Consider the following 18,599-nt stretch of genomic DNA (forward strand, 5'->3'; position numbering starts at 1 on the left):
CCCGCGGGGAGCTTCTGCCGTCCTGACCATCTTCTTCGCGGTGCGAGTCGGGGACTGGAGCGAACTGCCTGGACGCTATCATCCCTGGACCATCAACCTGACCATCTGCAATCCCCGTGCGAGTGTCTGAGTGTGAAACGGGCCCATGTCCTGGGATAAGTATAAGACTGTATAAGGCTGCACTGTGTTATTCTTCTTCTTTATTGTACAAAGTGTAAATAAATTCTGTTCTTCCTGTCTTTCCTAATTCGACCGTATCAGTGATTTCCTCCATTGGGTAAGCGTGGCACGATTAGAACCGCTCGGATCGGGATCTATTCCTGGATAACGGCTCGGGTCACAGTTCGCTACCGCTCGGCGTTTCCACCTATAACCGTGATTCGAGCGGGGCTTATTTCCTTGCTTCCTGGGCAGCGTTGGTAATTAGGTAATAGGAATTCGGCCTACAACCCTTTTAACGCTGCCCGGAAGGAACGTCATATCCCCGGATCCCATCGGCTAGTCAAAGACAAGGGGACTAATCCCCCCTTGGTAAGGGGAAAGGCCGACGAGGAGATCCGCAACAATATATTACTTCTAAATTTTGGATAGTTTGAATATTCAAACTACAAAAAAAAAAAAAAAACCCTTTAATTTTATATTTTCTGGTAATATTTTTCTTATCGGCTTTAATTTTCTGGTCTAGTTTATTAATCATATTATCATTATTATCATAATTAATGTCATATTATTAATCTCATGTATATTTCAAAAACATAAACATTTTATATTAAAATGGCAGGAAAAAGGCTTCCAGAGAATTATAATTTTTGTATTCAAGGATACTTAAAAGAAAAGGGGGCAAAATTTTAAATTCCTTATGAATTAGAACATAAACAGGGAGATTTTGTAATTAAGGACTGGCCCTATACAGATATTGCTAAACCCACAAATAGAGACTTGATTAAAATATTAAATAAAAATCAACTTCTCAAAGTTCTGAAATATAAAACTTTTAGAAATTGTCAACAAATCCTATTGGTATCTTATTATGAGAAAAGTAATTACAGATACAAGAATAGCTCAAAATCCAGATGAATATATGTATAATATTCTATGGGGAGATGCTTTAAGGGTAGCAAGGGATGAGGAAGGAGTTGAAGAAGAAAATATGGCAGGGGTGAAGGAAGAGAGCGAGAAAAAGGAGAGGGAGGAAAAATATACAAATATGGAAACCAGTGAGATTAATAAAAGACTCATGGTATTGGGAATAAAACACCCACACACTGAGGAGGAAAATAAAGAAATGCAAAGTCTACTGAAAATAATGTTTTCAAGGCCTGATCATGCTGATTATGGTATTAGGGATGAGGAAGGGGAAAAAGAGAGAGGGAGGAAAGGATGAAGGAAGAGAGGGAGAAAAAGGAAGAGAGGGAGAAAAAGGAGGAGGAAAAGGAGAAGGAGGAGAGGGAGAAAAAGGAGAAGGAGGAGAAGGAGAGGGAGGAGAGGGAGAAAAAGGAGGAGGAGAGGGAGAAAAAGGAGAAGGAGTAGAGGAAACCTTGTATTGTTATGGTTAGGGAAAAAAGGGATTATGGAAAAAACGACCCTGCACTGAGGAGAAGAGGGAGAGGGAGGAGAGGGAGAAGGAGGCAAGGGAGTCGGGGGTGTCGAGGGAGGAGAGGGAGGCATGGAAGAAGTCCAAGGAAGAGAGTGAGAGGGAGGCGAGCGGAGGCGGTTGAGAAGGGGGAAACCTGTACGTTTCTGCATGGGCCAAGAATGGGGCTGGGGTTACGGACATATCGACCCTGCACTGAGGAGAGGGGAAAAAACAAAAAATTAGGAAAAAAATTTGAAAATAGAAAATTTGAAAATTAAATTGAAAAATAAAAAATTGGGGAAATGATATAATTTTAAAAATTATAAAATTGAAAAAAATGAAAATTGAATAATTTTTTTTTGAAATTGGGAAAATTGAAAAATGAACCATGTTGAACCATAGTCAGGGCACCATGAGCCATGAACCCCATTTCCATACTACTGGCCTACCCTCATTTTCAATTCCTGTTCATTCTTTATGGTAAACAACACAGTGGCAGGATGTGGACAGGGTCATCAGTGCTGAACTACCTCATCCCCACAAACCCATGCACTCAGGACCTGTTGGACTATGTGAAAAAATTAATGGTGCATGGACCATGTGGTGGTGTCAACCCAAACTGTCCATGTATGATCAACGGCTGCTGCTCAAAGAACTTCACCAAATATTTCACTGCTCAAACAAAGGTTGGAGATTACTTCTATTCAACTTATCGTTGAATATTTCCCGGCAACGGTGGGCACATTACAGCAACAATATTTGCTGGAAAGACAATCCTCATTGACAACAGAAGCATTGTTCCATACAATCCATGGCTGCCCCAGAAGTACCATGCCCATATCAATGTAGATATCTGTGCTTCGATCAAAGCCGTCAAGTACCTGTACAAGTATATCTGCAATGGTTCTGACCAAGCCACCATAACCTTTGAAGCTGATGTGGACCATGTGAGAATAGTCATGGAGGATTACAATGATGAGATCAAACAGTACGAGCAGTGTCGCTTAATTGGAGCATCTGAGGAAACATGGAGGATCTTTGCATTCCCCACACAAGACTGCTCACCAGCTGTTGACCCTTTTCCTGTTCAGCTCTCAGATGAGCAGTGGGTGTTCAACCCAGCTAACACAGAGGAAGCCCTAGAAGCAGCAACCTACACAAAGCTGACAACATACTTAGACAAGAATTGTGAAGGTACACAGGCACGAAGCATTCTTTATTGCGACTTTCCTGGACACTTCACTTGGCAACCAGCAGCAAAGGTCTGGAGATGGCGAGCAAGACCTCCAGGGAGTAAGCCTCAGATGATCGGCAGAGTGTTCTGTGTACATCCGAAACAAGGAGAAACGTTCTACCTCAGTCTCCTGCTCTAACACAAAACTGGTGCCATAAGCTTTGAGGATGTCCAAGCAATTGATGGAAAGGTTTGCGATCCATTCAAGCAATCCTGCCAGATTTTCTATCTTCTTGAAAATGACGATGAATGGTTCCAGTGTCTTGCTGAGTGTGCAAATGCACAAAGACCAGTAAAGCATGAGAGGTCTATTCATTACTATCCTGCTGTTCTGTGAGCCCACAGAACCACTCCATCTGTACCAACAGTACGTTGACGATCTCATGCAGGATTTTCACTACCACTGCAAATAACAGGATCTCACCAATGAAGCTATTTAAGCGGCCAGCGAGAACGACTTGCTCTGTGATCTTGATGACCGACCGGCTTCAGCAGCAGAACAGAAAGACAGTTGACTTTGGCCTTCCACCATCAAATACACACCAATGCAGCATGACCTTGCTACCGAGGAGATAGACCCAAATGCTAGTACTACCTTCCGTGAACGTACTCAACAGTCTATCGATGATCAGGCTGCTGCTTTTGAAGTCATTCGATGTAAAATAGACAGTAGAAATGGAGGAACTGTCTTCCTTGATTCTCTTGCTGACACAGGAAAAACTTTCTTGCTGAAAATGATCCTTGTCTATGTTAGGCAGAACGGCATTACACTTTCTCTGTCATCACTGCGACACTTCTCAAGCTGGGACGATTTTCACATTCACGCTTCAAGCTGCCCATATCACCCTTTCATAACTCAACATGCAACGTCTCTCCACTTGACAGGAATGGACGTCACCTGGATGCAGCATGGGACATAAGACATACTGGTGTGGGATGAAGCACCCATTAGTCTCACCGATATGTGCTTGAGTCTCTGGAGTGCTCACTACAAGACACCATGAAGAGCAATACTGCTTGGAAGAAAAATACTCATTCTTGCTGGTGACTTCCACCAAATTCGTCCAGTTGTTCGCCGAGGACGCAGGCCTGATATCGTAGATGCATGCATGACAAAGTTCCCACTATGGCAGAACTGCTCTAAGCTTGCCTAAAGTATGTGGTACACTCGATGATGATACCATTGAGTTGCCATCAAATCTGTGTGCATTGTTGGAAGAGGAAGTCATCAACCATGTATACACAAAGAATTAAGTTAAGCACCCCCCCCGTTTTTTTACAACCTCGCACATTACAAGTTTGTTGTCGTCAAAACAGTGTAATATACCCATGATATTGCTATATTTTCTGGAGAAGTGATATTATGGTCACATAAAAACATAACAATCATGCCGTTTTCAATATTTTATTCTGAATAATTTAAGGTGAAATTTTTTGGGAATTTTAGGCATATTTTCACCTCAATTTAAGTATGGAGCTATAGGTCCATCACGGACAGTGTGGATGACGTTTATGTTTTCTAACGTACAGTCATTGTTCTGAGAAGACCTCTAGCGATCTTTGCGTCAATAACGTGTGTAGGACCCACGTGATCGGATCACTGACTCAACCCTACGTCTCATAGACCCTGTAAGCCGTCGTATGCGTTGCTGTGGCAGGTTGAACCCCCTCGAGTACGTTTGGGACATGTTGGGACGACAAATTGCGAAGATGGTCCCTCCAATAGCCAATCTGGATGAATTGGAACGTGCATTACATCGGGAATGGAACAACCTGCCACAGCAACGCATACGACGGCTTACAGGGTCTATGAGACGTAGGGTTGAGTCAGTGATCCGATCACGTGGGTCCTACACACGTTATTGACGCAAAGATCGCTAGAGGTCTTCTCAGAACAATGACTGTACGTTAGAAAACATAAACGTCATCCACACTGTCCGTGATGGACCTATAGCTCCATACTTAAATTGAGGTGAAAATATGCCTAAAATTCCCAAAAAATTTCACCTTAAATTATTCAGAATAAAATATTGAAAACGGCATGATTGTTATGTTTTTATGTGACCATAATATCACTTCTCCAGAAAATATAGCAATATCATGGGTATATTACACTGTTTTGACGACAACAAACTTGTAATGTGCGAGGTTGTAAAAAAACGGGGGGGGGGGTGCTTAACTTAATTCTTTGTGTATATATACTGGTTTGGAAGACCAACACACAAAGCAAAGCTGGCGAGGGGAATATGCTGTTCTCACGTCCAAAAATGCTGTCGACCGATCCAACAACAGCATCATGTGGCATATCTCAAGCGCCAAATGTCGTCAAAGGTGATGACACCATTGCTGAGACAAAGCAGGTGAGCCTATATCCAACAGAATTCCTCAACAGTAAAAATCTGTCTTGACTGCCACCACACCAGATGACATGGAAAGTGCATGGGCCAATTATGCTCCTGCGTAGATGTACGCAATGGACATTGCAATGGCACCAGGTACATCCTGACTTCTGCCACAGACAGACTTCTCCAGGCTGGAGAAGCATACTGGCTGGAGAACGTGCAGGGTCGCCAATTCCCCATCAGACCAGTCTTCATGATGACCATCAACAAGAGCCAGGGCCAGAGTCTGAAATGTTGTGGACTTCATCTGCCAGTGTCTTCACACATGGACAGTTGAATGTGGCAGGAAGCAGAGATGGGAGATCTACAACATCTTTGCATTTTTCCAGACCAGAGAAAGTTCCATCAGCAGACAACTATAAAACCAGTGGATCAAAACTGTACTCTCAAATATCTCACTGCAACATTGTCTATCATAAGGTTTTGATGTAATAGTCCTTGGCAAAAATGTTAAAGACTGCCTGGAAAAATGGCAGCTATACCGTCTGTCAGAAACCTTTCTCCTGTTCCATTTGCTACAGGATATAGCCGACTCTTTCATTCATTCTTCACTGGAATCTGCTACATTTAAAATAGATCACAGATCTACACTTCAAACAGCAGATAAATACTTTGTAAAATACACATGCGGTGAACATTCTGTAGAAGCTGACAAATGGTAATTGTAATTTCTGTCCAATCTGGGCCAAGGGAAAATAAGGAGCATCATGGGAAGTTGATTACAAGGGAAAAATGAATTGCATTCTTGGTTTAACAGCAGTTGTTATTGTAACTTGCTTGTAGACGAGACGGATTTATGGAAAAAGGTACACTATCAAGCCATGGTATGGAGAAATGCTCATTGTGCCATACCTGACCTTCCTGCACCTGTGGAAATGGGATGGAAAAGTGGTTATTCAGGACTCGAGCCTATTCTTATGTCACTGAGTCCAATCCCAGAAAGTTGCCTCGAGATGATTTGTTGTGCATGCCAGAAGCAATGCAAGATTCGACGCTGCAAATGTCGCTATTCAGAGTTGAGGTGCACATCAATGTGTGCCTGCCAGCAACAGAGTGATGATCAGACCCCTTGTATGAATTTGATGTAGTTTGGCAAAACAACATGTGTGACATTCCTGAATGTTTGTGCTTCATGGCCATGTATACTTAATTTTAGAATAAATGGTTGTATGAAACATTTTTTTTTTTTTTTGTATACAAGATCGAGGCTCGTGAAAGAGCGAACATTAATCACACAGAAAGACAAACCGACACATAAAACATATAACATCGGGAGCGGTAGACAAGATGGGGAGAGAGGGGAAAGGACACAAACACAACATTTGAGAGCAGGGACCGAGAGACATGGAGACATCGAGAGATCTGTGGGAGGGAGAGGGCTTTGGGGGGGGGAGCCATGGGAAGGGGGGGTGGGAGAGGTATAAAACATATGGACACTGCCAGGACTTCCAGGAAAGAAGTTGGAATTTCAAACAAGGTGGATCTGGGGTGAATTAGCGGGGGTAGAAAAGATCAAGGTTTTGGATTGGGGAAGATAAGAGATGGTGGTGGACAGCTGTTTTAAAGACCTGGAGGGAGGAGAGGGATTGAAGGGAGTGTGGGAGTTTGTTCCAGAGGTGGGAGAAAAGAGGAATGAAAGAGTGAAGGTGAGCAGAGAGCCGAGATTTCGGCAGTTTAACCATCAGAGGGTTGCTGGCAGATCTTGTGTGACCTGTAGGAATATTTGGGGACAGAGCACGGAGAGAGCTGGGGGAGCAAGGCCAGAGAGGAGTCGGAAGAAGACAGAAAACCTTGTTAAAAGGTTTTCTTGTTAAAGAATAGTCTTGTTAAAACCATTTCCCATTTTATAGTGTCCAATTTCAATATCAGTTTGAATGTCTCTTACAATATGTTGCCAACCATAATATAGACGACGGATTTATGAAAAAAGGCCATCTATAAGCTTCCAGGTGCATTTTGGGGTAAAAGTTGTAAAGTTAAAGTAAAAGAGCTGCATGTATATACATGATATATAAATGTTTGTTCAAAGAAATTGTCCAAAAATGGCAATTTGGTGGCCATTTTGTTTATGGTAATTAGAAGGTTAAACACTCCAAATTTGGCTTGGGAACCAAGTTAATCGAATTCAGCATACCCTATTTATGTTACAAAGTGAGGTTCCCAACTTTTACCCAAAAATGCACCTAATAGTGGGGTGGCTTAGCCCAAATATTCAAAAGAATTGTGCATTTTGTGAAACAAGCACCAAATTTGGCACAAATGTACATTAATATGTTGCGAACATTTTCAGATATTGGGCCACTTGAAATTCCGTAATTATGCTTTTTTTCAAATTTTTTCAAATTTCGTAATTTCAAATTTTTCGGGTGACACCGTCACAATTTCGGTCTTCGAGGCCGGCCGATAGGCAAAGTGTGACCGGAAGGGACGAGGTTCTCCTGACCACGTGGCCCTCGATCTGGGAAGCGAGAAGCGTTCCATTAGTGGACGCGTCCCTCACGCCCGACTTTTGGGCGGCCCCGGCAGGCCGTTTGTTTTGACGTTCCGTGACAGGCCCCGCACCCCCACCTCCGGGCCGACCGGAAGCTTGTGCTGAGTACATCATACCTGAACAACTCAGTGAGGCAGAACACAGCAGTGCACACCAGGGTGACCCCTTCAGTGCATAAACCAATTAACCTGTCCACTGCAGGGCATATAGAAATGAAGTTATTTTCTGCATATAATAATAATATAAGTTCAGTTCTATATAACAATTTCTGTTATCACCACTACCACTAGAACTACCATTACTACAAGCTTTGTCTGGAATTTTGTGGACTAACAGACAAACAGACATACAGACAAGCTGGGATCAAAACATTACCTCCTTCCACCATTGAGTGTAGAGGTAAACATCATGGAAATTATATCATGCCCTAGATTTAATTCATGCTTACCCGTGTATTTGCTTCACTGGTTCACAAGGTCTTTTGCATACATGTAATTCAGACTCTCGTCTTCATTGCTGACCACACAATGTTCGCAACATATTAATGTACATTTGTGCCAAATTTGGTGCTTGTATCACAAAATGCACAATTCTTTTGAATATTTGGGCTAAGCCGCCCCACTATATCGGCCGGCCTCGAAGACCGAAATTGTGACGGTGTCACCTGAAAAATTTGAAATTACGAAATTTGAAAAAATTTGAAAAAAAAAATTACGGAATTTCAAGTGGCCCAATATCTGAAAATGTTCGCAACATATTAATGTACATTTGTGCCAAATTTGGTGCTTGTATCACAAAATGCACAACAGGTTTGCTATGCTGCTACACTATAACATTCACATTTCTCAGAATTCTGTCTAGTCTATTGCTGGCTTGTGGGTTTTCATGTAACCTTACAGCTGATTGGATGAAGATCAGATTTGGGTCGGGGGTTTGTTGTGTTGCTGGGGAAGATTTGTATGGAGCTTATTGAAACATAGCTGACTGGAGTAGGGCAAATGGTGAATCTTTAAACTCTGTTTATGTAAGGGGTGGGGGAGTCATTTCCACGAATTGCGGCTGCCATTTCGGCAACTCACAACGTTAGCAGAGGAGTTAACATGCTGCGCTGTTCCTACCGGCATTTCCCTGTCTATGTATAAATACCACTGGCTCGACACTTGACTTTCAGAGAATTGATGGGGTACTTTGCGTATACTTATCTTTATACGATTACTTTTCTCTCCGTGTACACGTACTTCAATAAATTGTCGTTACAGTCTGAAGTGGTTGGTGATCCATTTCGTGGTTCGAGTGGCTCCAACAATTAAAACCGTCTTTATCGTGCCAGATGACACGTACCTCACTCTATGTGTACTACAGTAATGTGTTCAGAACGGCTTTCTGCTTTGATACATCGACCACACAACAGAAGGAAGATTAAAAGTCTATTTGGCTTTAGTGCAGAGCTAAAGAACGACTTGATATTGATAAAGATTTCCTCAGAAATCTCCAATAAGGTAAAATGTTTGTTGCATGCTGCACGTACACACTTACAGTAAAGTGATGCACATGTAGTTTGTAAAATAGTGAAGATTCACAGGCCCACTTCATCATGCCAAACTTAAAAAAAAATAGACCACTTCCTGGGTGTATTCAAATACGGTATTCAGATATCAAATACTGTGCTCCAAAAGCCATATTTTATGCCTCCCCCGACAAAGTCCGGCTGTTCGTCCGTCCATGATAGGTTTTCGTTACCGCGATAACTTGAGAATGGCTGAAGGGATGTTAGTCAAACTTTGTGCAGGTATGTATAATGAGGTAAAGATGAACCGATTCGATTTTGGAGTCATGAGGTCAAAAGGCCAAAGTCTGTAATAGATCTATAACTTGAGAACGGCTTGTGATCTAATTCAAACTTGGTACAGGTATGTATAATGATGTAAATATTAACTAACTAGAATTTGGGGTCAAGAGCTCAAAGCCTGTAATAGGTCTATAACTTGAGAACGGCTTGTGATCTAATTCAAACTTGGTACAGGTATGTATAATGATGTAAAGATTAACGAACTAGAATTTGGGGTCAAGAGCTCAAAGTCTGTAATAGGTCTATAACTTGAGAACGGCTTGTGATCTAATTCAAACTTGGTACAGGTATGTATAATGATGTAAAGATTAACGAACTAGAATTTGGGGTCAAGAGCTCAAAGTCTGTAATAGGTCTATAACTTGAGAACGGCTTGTGATCTAATTCAAACTTGGTACAGGTATGTATAATGATGTAAAGATTAACGAACTAGAATTTGGGGTCAAGAGCTCAAAGCCTGTTATAGGTATATAACTTGAGAACGGCTGAAGTGATCTAATTCAAACTTGGTAGAGGTATGTATAATGATGTAAAGATGAAGTGATTAGATTTGGGGTCCCAAGGTCAAAGGCCAAATGTCAAAGTCTGTTATAGGTATATAACTTGAGAACGGCTAAAGGGATCTAATTCAAACTTGGTACAGATATGTATAATGATGCAAAGATTAACTGATTAGATTTTAAGATCCCTAGGTCAAAGGTCAGAGGTCATGTAAACATGTGATAACTTGTGAACAGCTGAAGTGATTTAAATTAAAACTTGGTACAAGTATTATAATGATGTCATAATGTGGGCGGAGAAATATCGGCCGACATCGTGATGTCGAAGAGTGTCGTTCTCGATCTGTATGAATTGCTTTCTGCTTTAATCCATCGACCACATATCAGAAGTGAGATTAACAGCGTGTCTTTCTGGCCTCAAAACAAGACTGAAATAGCTAAATATGTGATAACTCCAATAAAGTGTAGGATGTGTGAGTGTTTCATCGATTGTCTTTATTGCATACATGTACAATCATCAATATCTGTTGCTCTGAGCACTATGTAGTGCATATTGTGCAATACATGTGCCTCATTCCATGATGAATATCAAGGGAAAAGGAATAAGTAGTGGTGATTTTTTCACGTCAGAATTGCATTTTATATAAGTTTATTCACAGCCAAACTTGCCACAGGTGTGTGTGGGTGTGCATCATTGTCAGGGGGAGAGAAGGGAGGAGAGGGGCAAGGGGTGGATGGGGTGACGCAATCACCCTTATGGCTAAAGTGGTAGAATTCCCTGAAAATACGTTAGTCATCAAAAACAAAATGTCGGTCATCATATGAGCATGTGTGACGTTTGGAAAAAACATTAATTTATGTTATGATAAATCGTAGAAATAGAGGCATGTTCTGTTCGCAAGTGGTTTGCCTCCTTTTATCCTCCAGGAACCCCAAATTAACCCAAACGTAAGCACGGTAAAATGGTGGTAACATGAGACGCAGAGTCTCTCAATAAAAAATAAATAATTATGAACATGACAAACAGTTTAATAAAATCTGGGACAAACAGAAACAAGCCATACAAGGTTATAAGAAAAACTACCATCCTATGGGCCCACAAACATAAAAGTCAACCCAGCTCATATAAATTGGGCAGAGAGAGATAATGCAAAGGATGAATCCCAAGCTGTGACAGAACTTGAACATGCAGCAAGTGAGGTGAACCAGAGTATCCAAATAGGATGCAGGCAGAGGGGCCCAGGGCGACGCCCAGGTGCTGAAGTACGATTGGAAGTTAGAGAAGTCCGGGAGAAGGGCTGAATAGCCAATCGAGCAGCAAGTCAGTGTTTTTGCGGTGGACAACTTCCAACAACTCTCTGGACTCCGTTTTAGCATGTGATAGGTACTTTTATCTCTGCTCGCAACCTCCCCAACATGTCGATAGATGGGACCTGACATCAAATTGTGTCAGGTCCATGAGGTAGCGTGCACCAATCACCTTCCTGGATGTAGTTAGCCAGTACCCATTCCATATATGGACACATCTAGCATGCCGAAATTGTCAGCTGCGATGTAGGCGTGAATGTCTAACACGATATTTTCTCTCTAGCCACCTGTTTCGACAAAGGGGGAACACGTGGAAAAGACATCCCAGCCGATCTAGCCTAAACTAGACAAGGCTGGTGAGCTGCAGAAAAGACATAAACCTAACTACATGCACTTATTACATGCTATGTTTCATGTGCATAGCTACTTAGCCCCTTATGTATGTTAAAGCTTTGCATCACAGAAGCCACTAGTTGGTATGAAAAGACAAGGACGAGGCAGAGTCTCTGGAGCTTACGCTGAGACTATTTAAGCCCACGGACCCTTATGCACAGACCGGGCATAAGCTCCAAATGCATAGCTTTGCTCTTCGGTATGCACGCAAGCTGCTTCATTGTGCACGAAGACTTGGCATATTTGTTCAGTGCACATCGAGACTATCTTTAAGTCGACGAAACCCCGGCCTGTACACATTGTCCAAGATTGCACAAGTTTGCAAAGATAGCCAACATCCACACATATATCAAAACCCTATACAAGACTAGAAAAAGCATGCTGAGGCCCTTGTAAAGAATAGAGAGGGGATGGGGGGAGGGAAGGGCAATTTTTCTTTTACAAAACAAAAAGTTTTATTAAGACATCATCCTTGCCCAACAAAATGACCCATTCAAACCAAATTAATTTCCTCCATAAAAGCCAGGTGTTGGCTTAAGAGTTAAGGTGGCTGGCTTAAGATCTTCTGGTCTTGACTTTGATCCCTTCCAGAAAATGATGCAACCAGCAGCCACGGGCTGAATACAAAACAACATTTCCTCTAAGATGCCCACATACCCAAATCATATTTTAGCTTTTCAACTTCTAGGATTGCTTTGAATTTCTGTACTTCTAACAATTTCTTCTTCGCTATATTTTTTTCTATCGTTGTCAACATCCAATGCTTAAAGAGGACAACCTCTTCGTCGGTTTCTGGAGTAATCACCAACTGCCACTTCCGCCCCTTCCTTTCTGAGGCATTCACCACGTTGGAAGAGGATGAGTGGTGCTTGGACGCCGCCGACAGCCAGGATATATCAAAATCTTGCACTGGCCTGGGTGCCGCTGATGTAGAGGAGACCAGGTCTGTGACATGGACCGCAGATATCCAAAATCAATATGACAACATGTTTCACATTCAATGCTTTTGTTATGAAATTATGTTCATATCGTCAAGGTGTACGAATGTTGCGGCATCTCAACATGGTACGTAAGGGGTGACATGTGGATAATAAAGACGGGCAATATGCCGTGGCGCTCACCTGGTAGAATAAACGGTATACTTCACTGACTAACGGTATTTTAAACCAATTTCAATGGTTGCTGGAAGACAGGGCAGCATCTAGAATCATACTAACGTAATCATAAGACTTTAAACAAACAAACAAAAAAAAACACCTATTTTTGGGGCAATTCCACCCTGACAATCCCCCCCACCCCATATACAGTGCATTCAGAAAGTATTCAGACCCTTTCACTTTTTTCACATTTTGTTATGCTGCAGCCTTATGCTGAAATCGTTTAAATTCATTTTTTCCCTCATCAATCTACACTCAATACCCCATAATGACAAAGAGAAAACAGGATTTTAGAAAGTTTTGCAAATTTATTAAAAATAAAAAACTGAAATATCACATTGACAAAAGTATTCAGACCCTTTGCTATGACAATTGAAATTTATCTCAGGTGCCTCCCATTTCTCTTGATCATCTTTGAGATGTTTCTACACCTTGATTGGAGTCCACCTGTGGTAAATTCAATTGATTGGACATGATTTGGAAAGGCACACACCTGTCTATATAAGGTCTCACAGCTGACAATGCATATCAGAGCAAAAACCAAGCCATGAGGTCGAAGGAACTGCCTGCAGAGCTCAGAGACAGGATTGTGTCGAGGCACAGATCTGGGGAAGCCTACAAAAAAATTTCAGCTGCATTGAAGGTTCCCAAGAGCACAGTGGCCTCCATAATTCTTAAATGGAAAAGTTTGGAACAAACAGGACTCTTCCTAGAGGTGACCGCCCGGCCAAACTGAGCAATCGGGGGGAGAGGGCCTTGGTAAGAGAGGTGACCAAGAACCCGATGGTCACTGGCTGAGCTCCAGAGATCCTGTGTGGAGATGGGAGAAACTTCCAGAAGGACAACCATCACTGCAACGCCCCACCGATCTGGGCTTTATGGCAGAGTGGCCAGACGGAAGCCAAACAGTTCAATCTTGGTTTCATCAGACCACAGAATCTTGTTTCTCGCAGTCTGAGAGTCCTTTAGGTGCTTTTTTGCAAACTCCAAGCGGGCTTTCATGTGTCTTTCACTGAGGAGAGGTTTCCGTCTGGCCATGGAAGTGTCATAGCAAAGGGTAAGAATACTTGTGTCAATGTGATATTTTAGTTTTTTCTTTTTAATAAATTTGCAAAACTTTCTAAAATCCTGTTGTCTCTTTGTCATTATGGGGTATTGAGTGTAGATTGATGAGGGAAAAAATTAATTTAACGATTTCAGTTTCAGGCTGCAACATAACAAAATGTGAAAAAAGTGAAGGGGTCTGAATACTTTCTGAATGCAATGTATCTCTTCAGACCCCAATTTTTCTAATGCCTTGGCCAAACATTGGTACATCATGGACGATTAAGGTTGTGGTGAAGTTTCATTGAAATCGCATATGTAGTTTCAGAGAAAAGAGCAAATACCTACTTTGGAGGGTGGGGAGGGGGGGGGGGAGCAACATGCCCCCCACCCCCCTTAGACCACCTTAGACCCCAATTTTTTTTAATGCTGGCAACAAACGTTGGTAGATCACTGCTCATGATTGGAACGTTGTGGTTAGGTTTCATCAGAATTGTATGTGCAGTTTCTTAGAAGTAAGAAAATACCTATTTTGGGGGGAATCCCCCAGTATATCCCCGACGGCCCGATTTTTACTCCCGCTAGGGAGTAATGCATTCAATCGTGTCCGTCCGTGTGTGTGTGTGTGTGTGTTCGTGTGTGCGTGTGTGTGTTCGTGTGTTTGTGAACAAGATATCTGGAAAAGTTCCGAACGGATTGGGATGAAAGTTGGTGGGATGATTGCCCTTGGGATAAGGAAGAATTGATTAGTTTTTGGTGAAGCTCAGGATATTATTCCAGGAATTTTGTGGAATTTTTCCAAAATCCAGGAATTTTTTCCAGGAAAATCCAGGAAAATCCAGGATTTTTTGGGGAATATTTTACCATTGGAAGATAGGGCTCATTTTTTTTAACATTATCTTCTATATATTCTATATTTAACATTGTGATATGAAAATAGTTTTCATATTTGTTGTAAATGTAGTTTAAACTCATGGTTATGCGTTAGAGCGGTGTATTGTTTAGCAGCGTCGTCTTCAATGTTCATTTTTTTCCTTCTAATAAAGACATATTCTGTCATTTTAAAACCACCAAAGTGTGTATTAGGTTTCCCCATTTCATAAAATGTATCGTTTGATACGTATAATGCTTTAAACTGTTTTTTTTAACCTCAGAAGAGACATCAACATTTACCTCAGCGAATGTCAATTGCGGTGGCAGTATTTGATGAACTTATAAAGACTTAGGTGACTTATAAGTGTGACCAGCATGTGCACGGGATTCTTCCCAGAAGAATGGAGTGGTCGCATTAGCTTGTACGACTTAAAATGAGCGAGTTTTGTTTTGACGTTTGGGCCAGTTTTACATGTTGTATCCCTAAGGAATGAAACGAACGTTTTTTCCTGGCTTACAATTTTATTTGAAGTCACACATGCTTCAAAATACACTCACTTATATAGAATTGAGCGCTGAATCCGAAAATGTAAGTGAAATTGCCTTGTTTTTTTTAACATTATCTTCTATATATTCTATATATATTATTATCTGTGCAGTGTCTGTCTTGTGTTGTCTTGTCTTGTGTCGTCACTGAACTACTCCCTCAAACTTTTGTGAAATCGTAATATTCCAACTTGACCCACGGCGGGAGTATGCGCTCTACTGAGTGGCGTTCTAGTTTTTAATGCTTCGAACAAACTTTGGGACAACACAGGAGATTAAGGTTGTGGTCAATTTTCATCAGAATTGTGAATTGTGTCTGTACATTCTGAGAAGAAAGCAAATACTTATTTTAGGGGGTCAAACCTGGACCCACTTTGCCCCCCCCCCCCCATAGACCTCCTTAGACTTCGATTTTCTTAGTGCCTGAACAAACTTTGGTCACAACACAACAAATATCATTTGTGCCAAATTTTGGTCGCAATCCCTTCAGCGGTTTCGGAGAAGAAGTTTCAAGTGTTTACGGATGGACGGACTGATGGACGGACGGCACGCCATCACACAAGCACCCCTGAGCTAAGTTCCAGGTGAGATAATAATAAGCTCCAGCCTCAACGTGTTGGTATGTTATTTTAAGAGAGGATAAATGTTATAAACTCAAAAAGACAAACTTAGCTGGTGATCCTCATATGAGGTGGTATCTTCATGATTGTTTATATTTACCTGAAGGTACGTGCACAGGTGGCTCAGTTCCATCTTTCTTCCCGAAGGGCTCATCCAATGGTGCGCCGACAGATCGGTACACAGCTGTCTCCGGCTCCGTTGTTACATTCCCCTCCTGGATGGGCTCATCCCATGGTGTGTGTGCGCTGATCCCAGGAGTGGAGACATTCCATTCTGTGTCAAAGCTGTCTTTCCCAGGAACTGAAACAACGTTTATCATAAACAGAAATTTTAATTGCACACGTGAGTTATTTGGTTTTTAACAGATCAACAGTACAATATCTGGCTGACTAATTAACATAATTTATTCCATTATGCTAATGAGGAAGGCAAGTTGTACGTTTGGGGATACAAAGGATATTTAAGTTTTCTTGAGACTTTAACATCAGAAGTTCAATTTTCTTCCAGCCAAGTGGATGGGGTAGGGGGGTAGGGGGGTAGGGGGGGAGGGGGAGAAAGGTTTGGAGGGGTGAGGTTGGGGACGGAGGTTGAAGGGTTTGGGGAGGAGGAGTGGAGGCGGTTGGAGGAGTGAGGTTGTAGAGGAGGGTTGAAGGATTGGGCAGGGGTTGGAGGTTGCAGGAGGGGGGGGAGGGGTGATGGGGGTTTGAGGAGTGACGTTGTAGCGAGGGTTGAAGGGTTCCTGGGGGGAAGGTGGTGGGGATTAGAGGGGTGAGGTCGTAAAGGAGGATTGAAGGATTGTGGGGGAGAGGTGAGGGTGGTGGAGGTTGGAGGGGTGAGGTTGTCGAGGCGGATTGAAGGATTGTGGGGTGGGGGTGGCGGTTGGAGGGGGGGGGGGGGGGGTTGGTGGTGGGGGTTGGAGGAGTGAGGTTGTAGTAGAGGGTTGATTGGTTCATGGGGGGAGGTGGTGGGGGATGGAGGGGTGAGGTTGTAGAGGGGGATTGAAGGATTGTGGGGTGTGGGGTGGAGGTTGGAGGGGGGGGGGTGCAGTTTGGAGGGGTGAGGCTGTAGTAGAGGGTTGAAGGGTTATTGGGGGGGAAGTAGTGTGGGTTGGAGGCGTGAGGTTGTTGAGGAGGGTTGAAGGGTTCGGATGGGGGGGAGGGAGGTGGTGGGGGTTGGAGGAGTGAAGTTGTTGAGGGTTGAAGGGTTCCTGGGGGGAGGTGGTGGGGAATGGAGGGGTGAGGTTGTAGAGGTGGATTGTGGGGTGGGGGTGGCGTTTGGAGGGGGGGGGGGTGGTGGTGGGAGGGGTGAGGAGAGGCGGAGGAGGAGAAGGATTGAAGGATTGTGGGGAGAGCGGTGGACGTTGGGGGGAAGGGAGGCGGGTGGTGGAGGTTGGAGGAGGAGCGGGTGGGGGGGGAGGTTGGAGGGGTGAGGTTGTAATAGAGGATTGAAGGGTTCCTGGGGGGAGGAAGTGTGGGTTGGAGGAGTGAGGTTGTAGAGGGGGGTTGAAGGATTGGGTGGGGTGGAGATTGTAGAGGAAGATTGACGGATTGTGGGAGGGGAGTGGACGTTGGAAGGGGGGCTGGTGGTGGAGGTTGAAGGGGTGAGGTTGTAGTAGAGGATTGAAAGGTTCCTGGGGGGAGGTAGTGTGGGTTGGAGGAGTGAGGTTGTAGAGGAGGGTTGAAGGATTGGAGGAGGGGGAGGTTGGAGGAGTGAGGTTGTAGAGGAGTGGTTGAAGGGTTCGGATGGGGAGGGGGAGGTGGCGGGGGTTGGAGGGGTGAGGTTGTCGTGGAGGATTGAAGGATTGAGGGGGGTTGGAGGGGGGTGGGTGGTGGGGGTTGGAGGGGTGAGGTTGTAGCAGAGGGTTGAAGAGTTACTGGGGGAGGGGGGGATGAGGGGTAGTGGGGGTTGGAGGGTGAGGTTGTGGAGGGGGGTTGAAGGATTTGCAGGGGGTGGGAGGGGGGAGGGGATTAAGGGGTGCATGCATGTAGAGTAGCTGAGTAGGGTATAATTGTACATACCTTCCCTTTCGTCAGTTACATTGCTGCGAATACCAGCAACACTCAGAATGAGTTCCAAGTGGGGGAAATCCTTCGTAGGGAGTACACGCCCAGTCCTTTGCTGCTCTTTTACTATTTTAAGCGCATCAAATTTCAGTTGTGCCCATTTCCTTTTCAAACCCATCTCGGTCCTTTCAATTATTCCTCCATTATATAAATTTACGTTTTCAGTAATTGTTTCCCAAATGTTGCTGTTATTTGAACTTGTCGCGCCGAACTGGTGTCGATCTGTCTTAGCATTCGCTATCTCGAACAACAAACGCCGAATCTCCCTATCAGAAAAATTAGTCTTACGGTCTCTCTTCGCATCCATGTTGTGGTGACGTGATTTTCTGCGCCTGCGCAGGAGAATGAGAAGATTGAGAGCAGCGTGGAAAACCCGGAGATGGAAGAACTTTCTGCTCGGAATGAAACTTTTATATAGACACTGGTTACCTCCGTTACTTTAGTTCGGAGGACGAAATAATTAGGTTTTGGTGAAGATTTGGATCCGGATCCTTTTTATTTATTTATTTTTTTATATTGGAGGTATGCGCACTACCGAATGC

At 43.3% G+C, this 18,599-nt stretch overlaps 1 protein-coding gene across 2 annotated transcripts in view; it reads right to left on the bottom strand.

Annotated features, from left to right (window-relative positions):
* Positions 1 to 18,393, bottom strand: part of LOC137415435 (uncharacterized) — a 116,280-nt gene extending 97,887 nt beyond the window's left edge. The window contains exons 1-3 of one of the 2 annotated variants that reach the window (XR_013621854.1): positions 18,013 to 18,393; positions 16,094 to 16,294; positions 10,527 to 12,698 (exon numbers count right to left, since the gene is read on the bottom strand). Coding sequence is in view for 1 of the 2 variants with exons in the window: in XM_078770193.1 (XP_078626319.1) it covers positions 16,094 to 16,294; positions 18,013 to 18,364 (553 nt within the window). In the remaining variant the exon portion in view is untranslated. Of the gene's footprint in view, positions 1 to 10,526; positions 12,699 to 16,093; positions 16,295 to 18,012 lie in introns of those variants that run through there. The other variant, XM_078770193.1, reaches the window with a different exon arrangement.
* Between the last annotated feature and the right edge of the window lie 206 nt (positions 18,394 to 18,599).

Source organism: Myxine glutinosa, chromosome 1 (genome assembly GCF_964187855.1).
Source record: "Myxine glutinosa chromosome 1, kmMyxGlut1.1, whole genome shotgun sequence".
In the NCBI taxonomy this organism is placed as follows: domain Eukaryota; kingdom Metazoa; phylum Chordata; class Myxini; order Myxiniformes; family Myxinidae; genus Myxine; species Myxine glutinosa.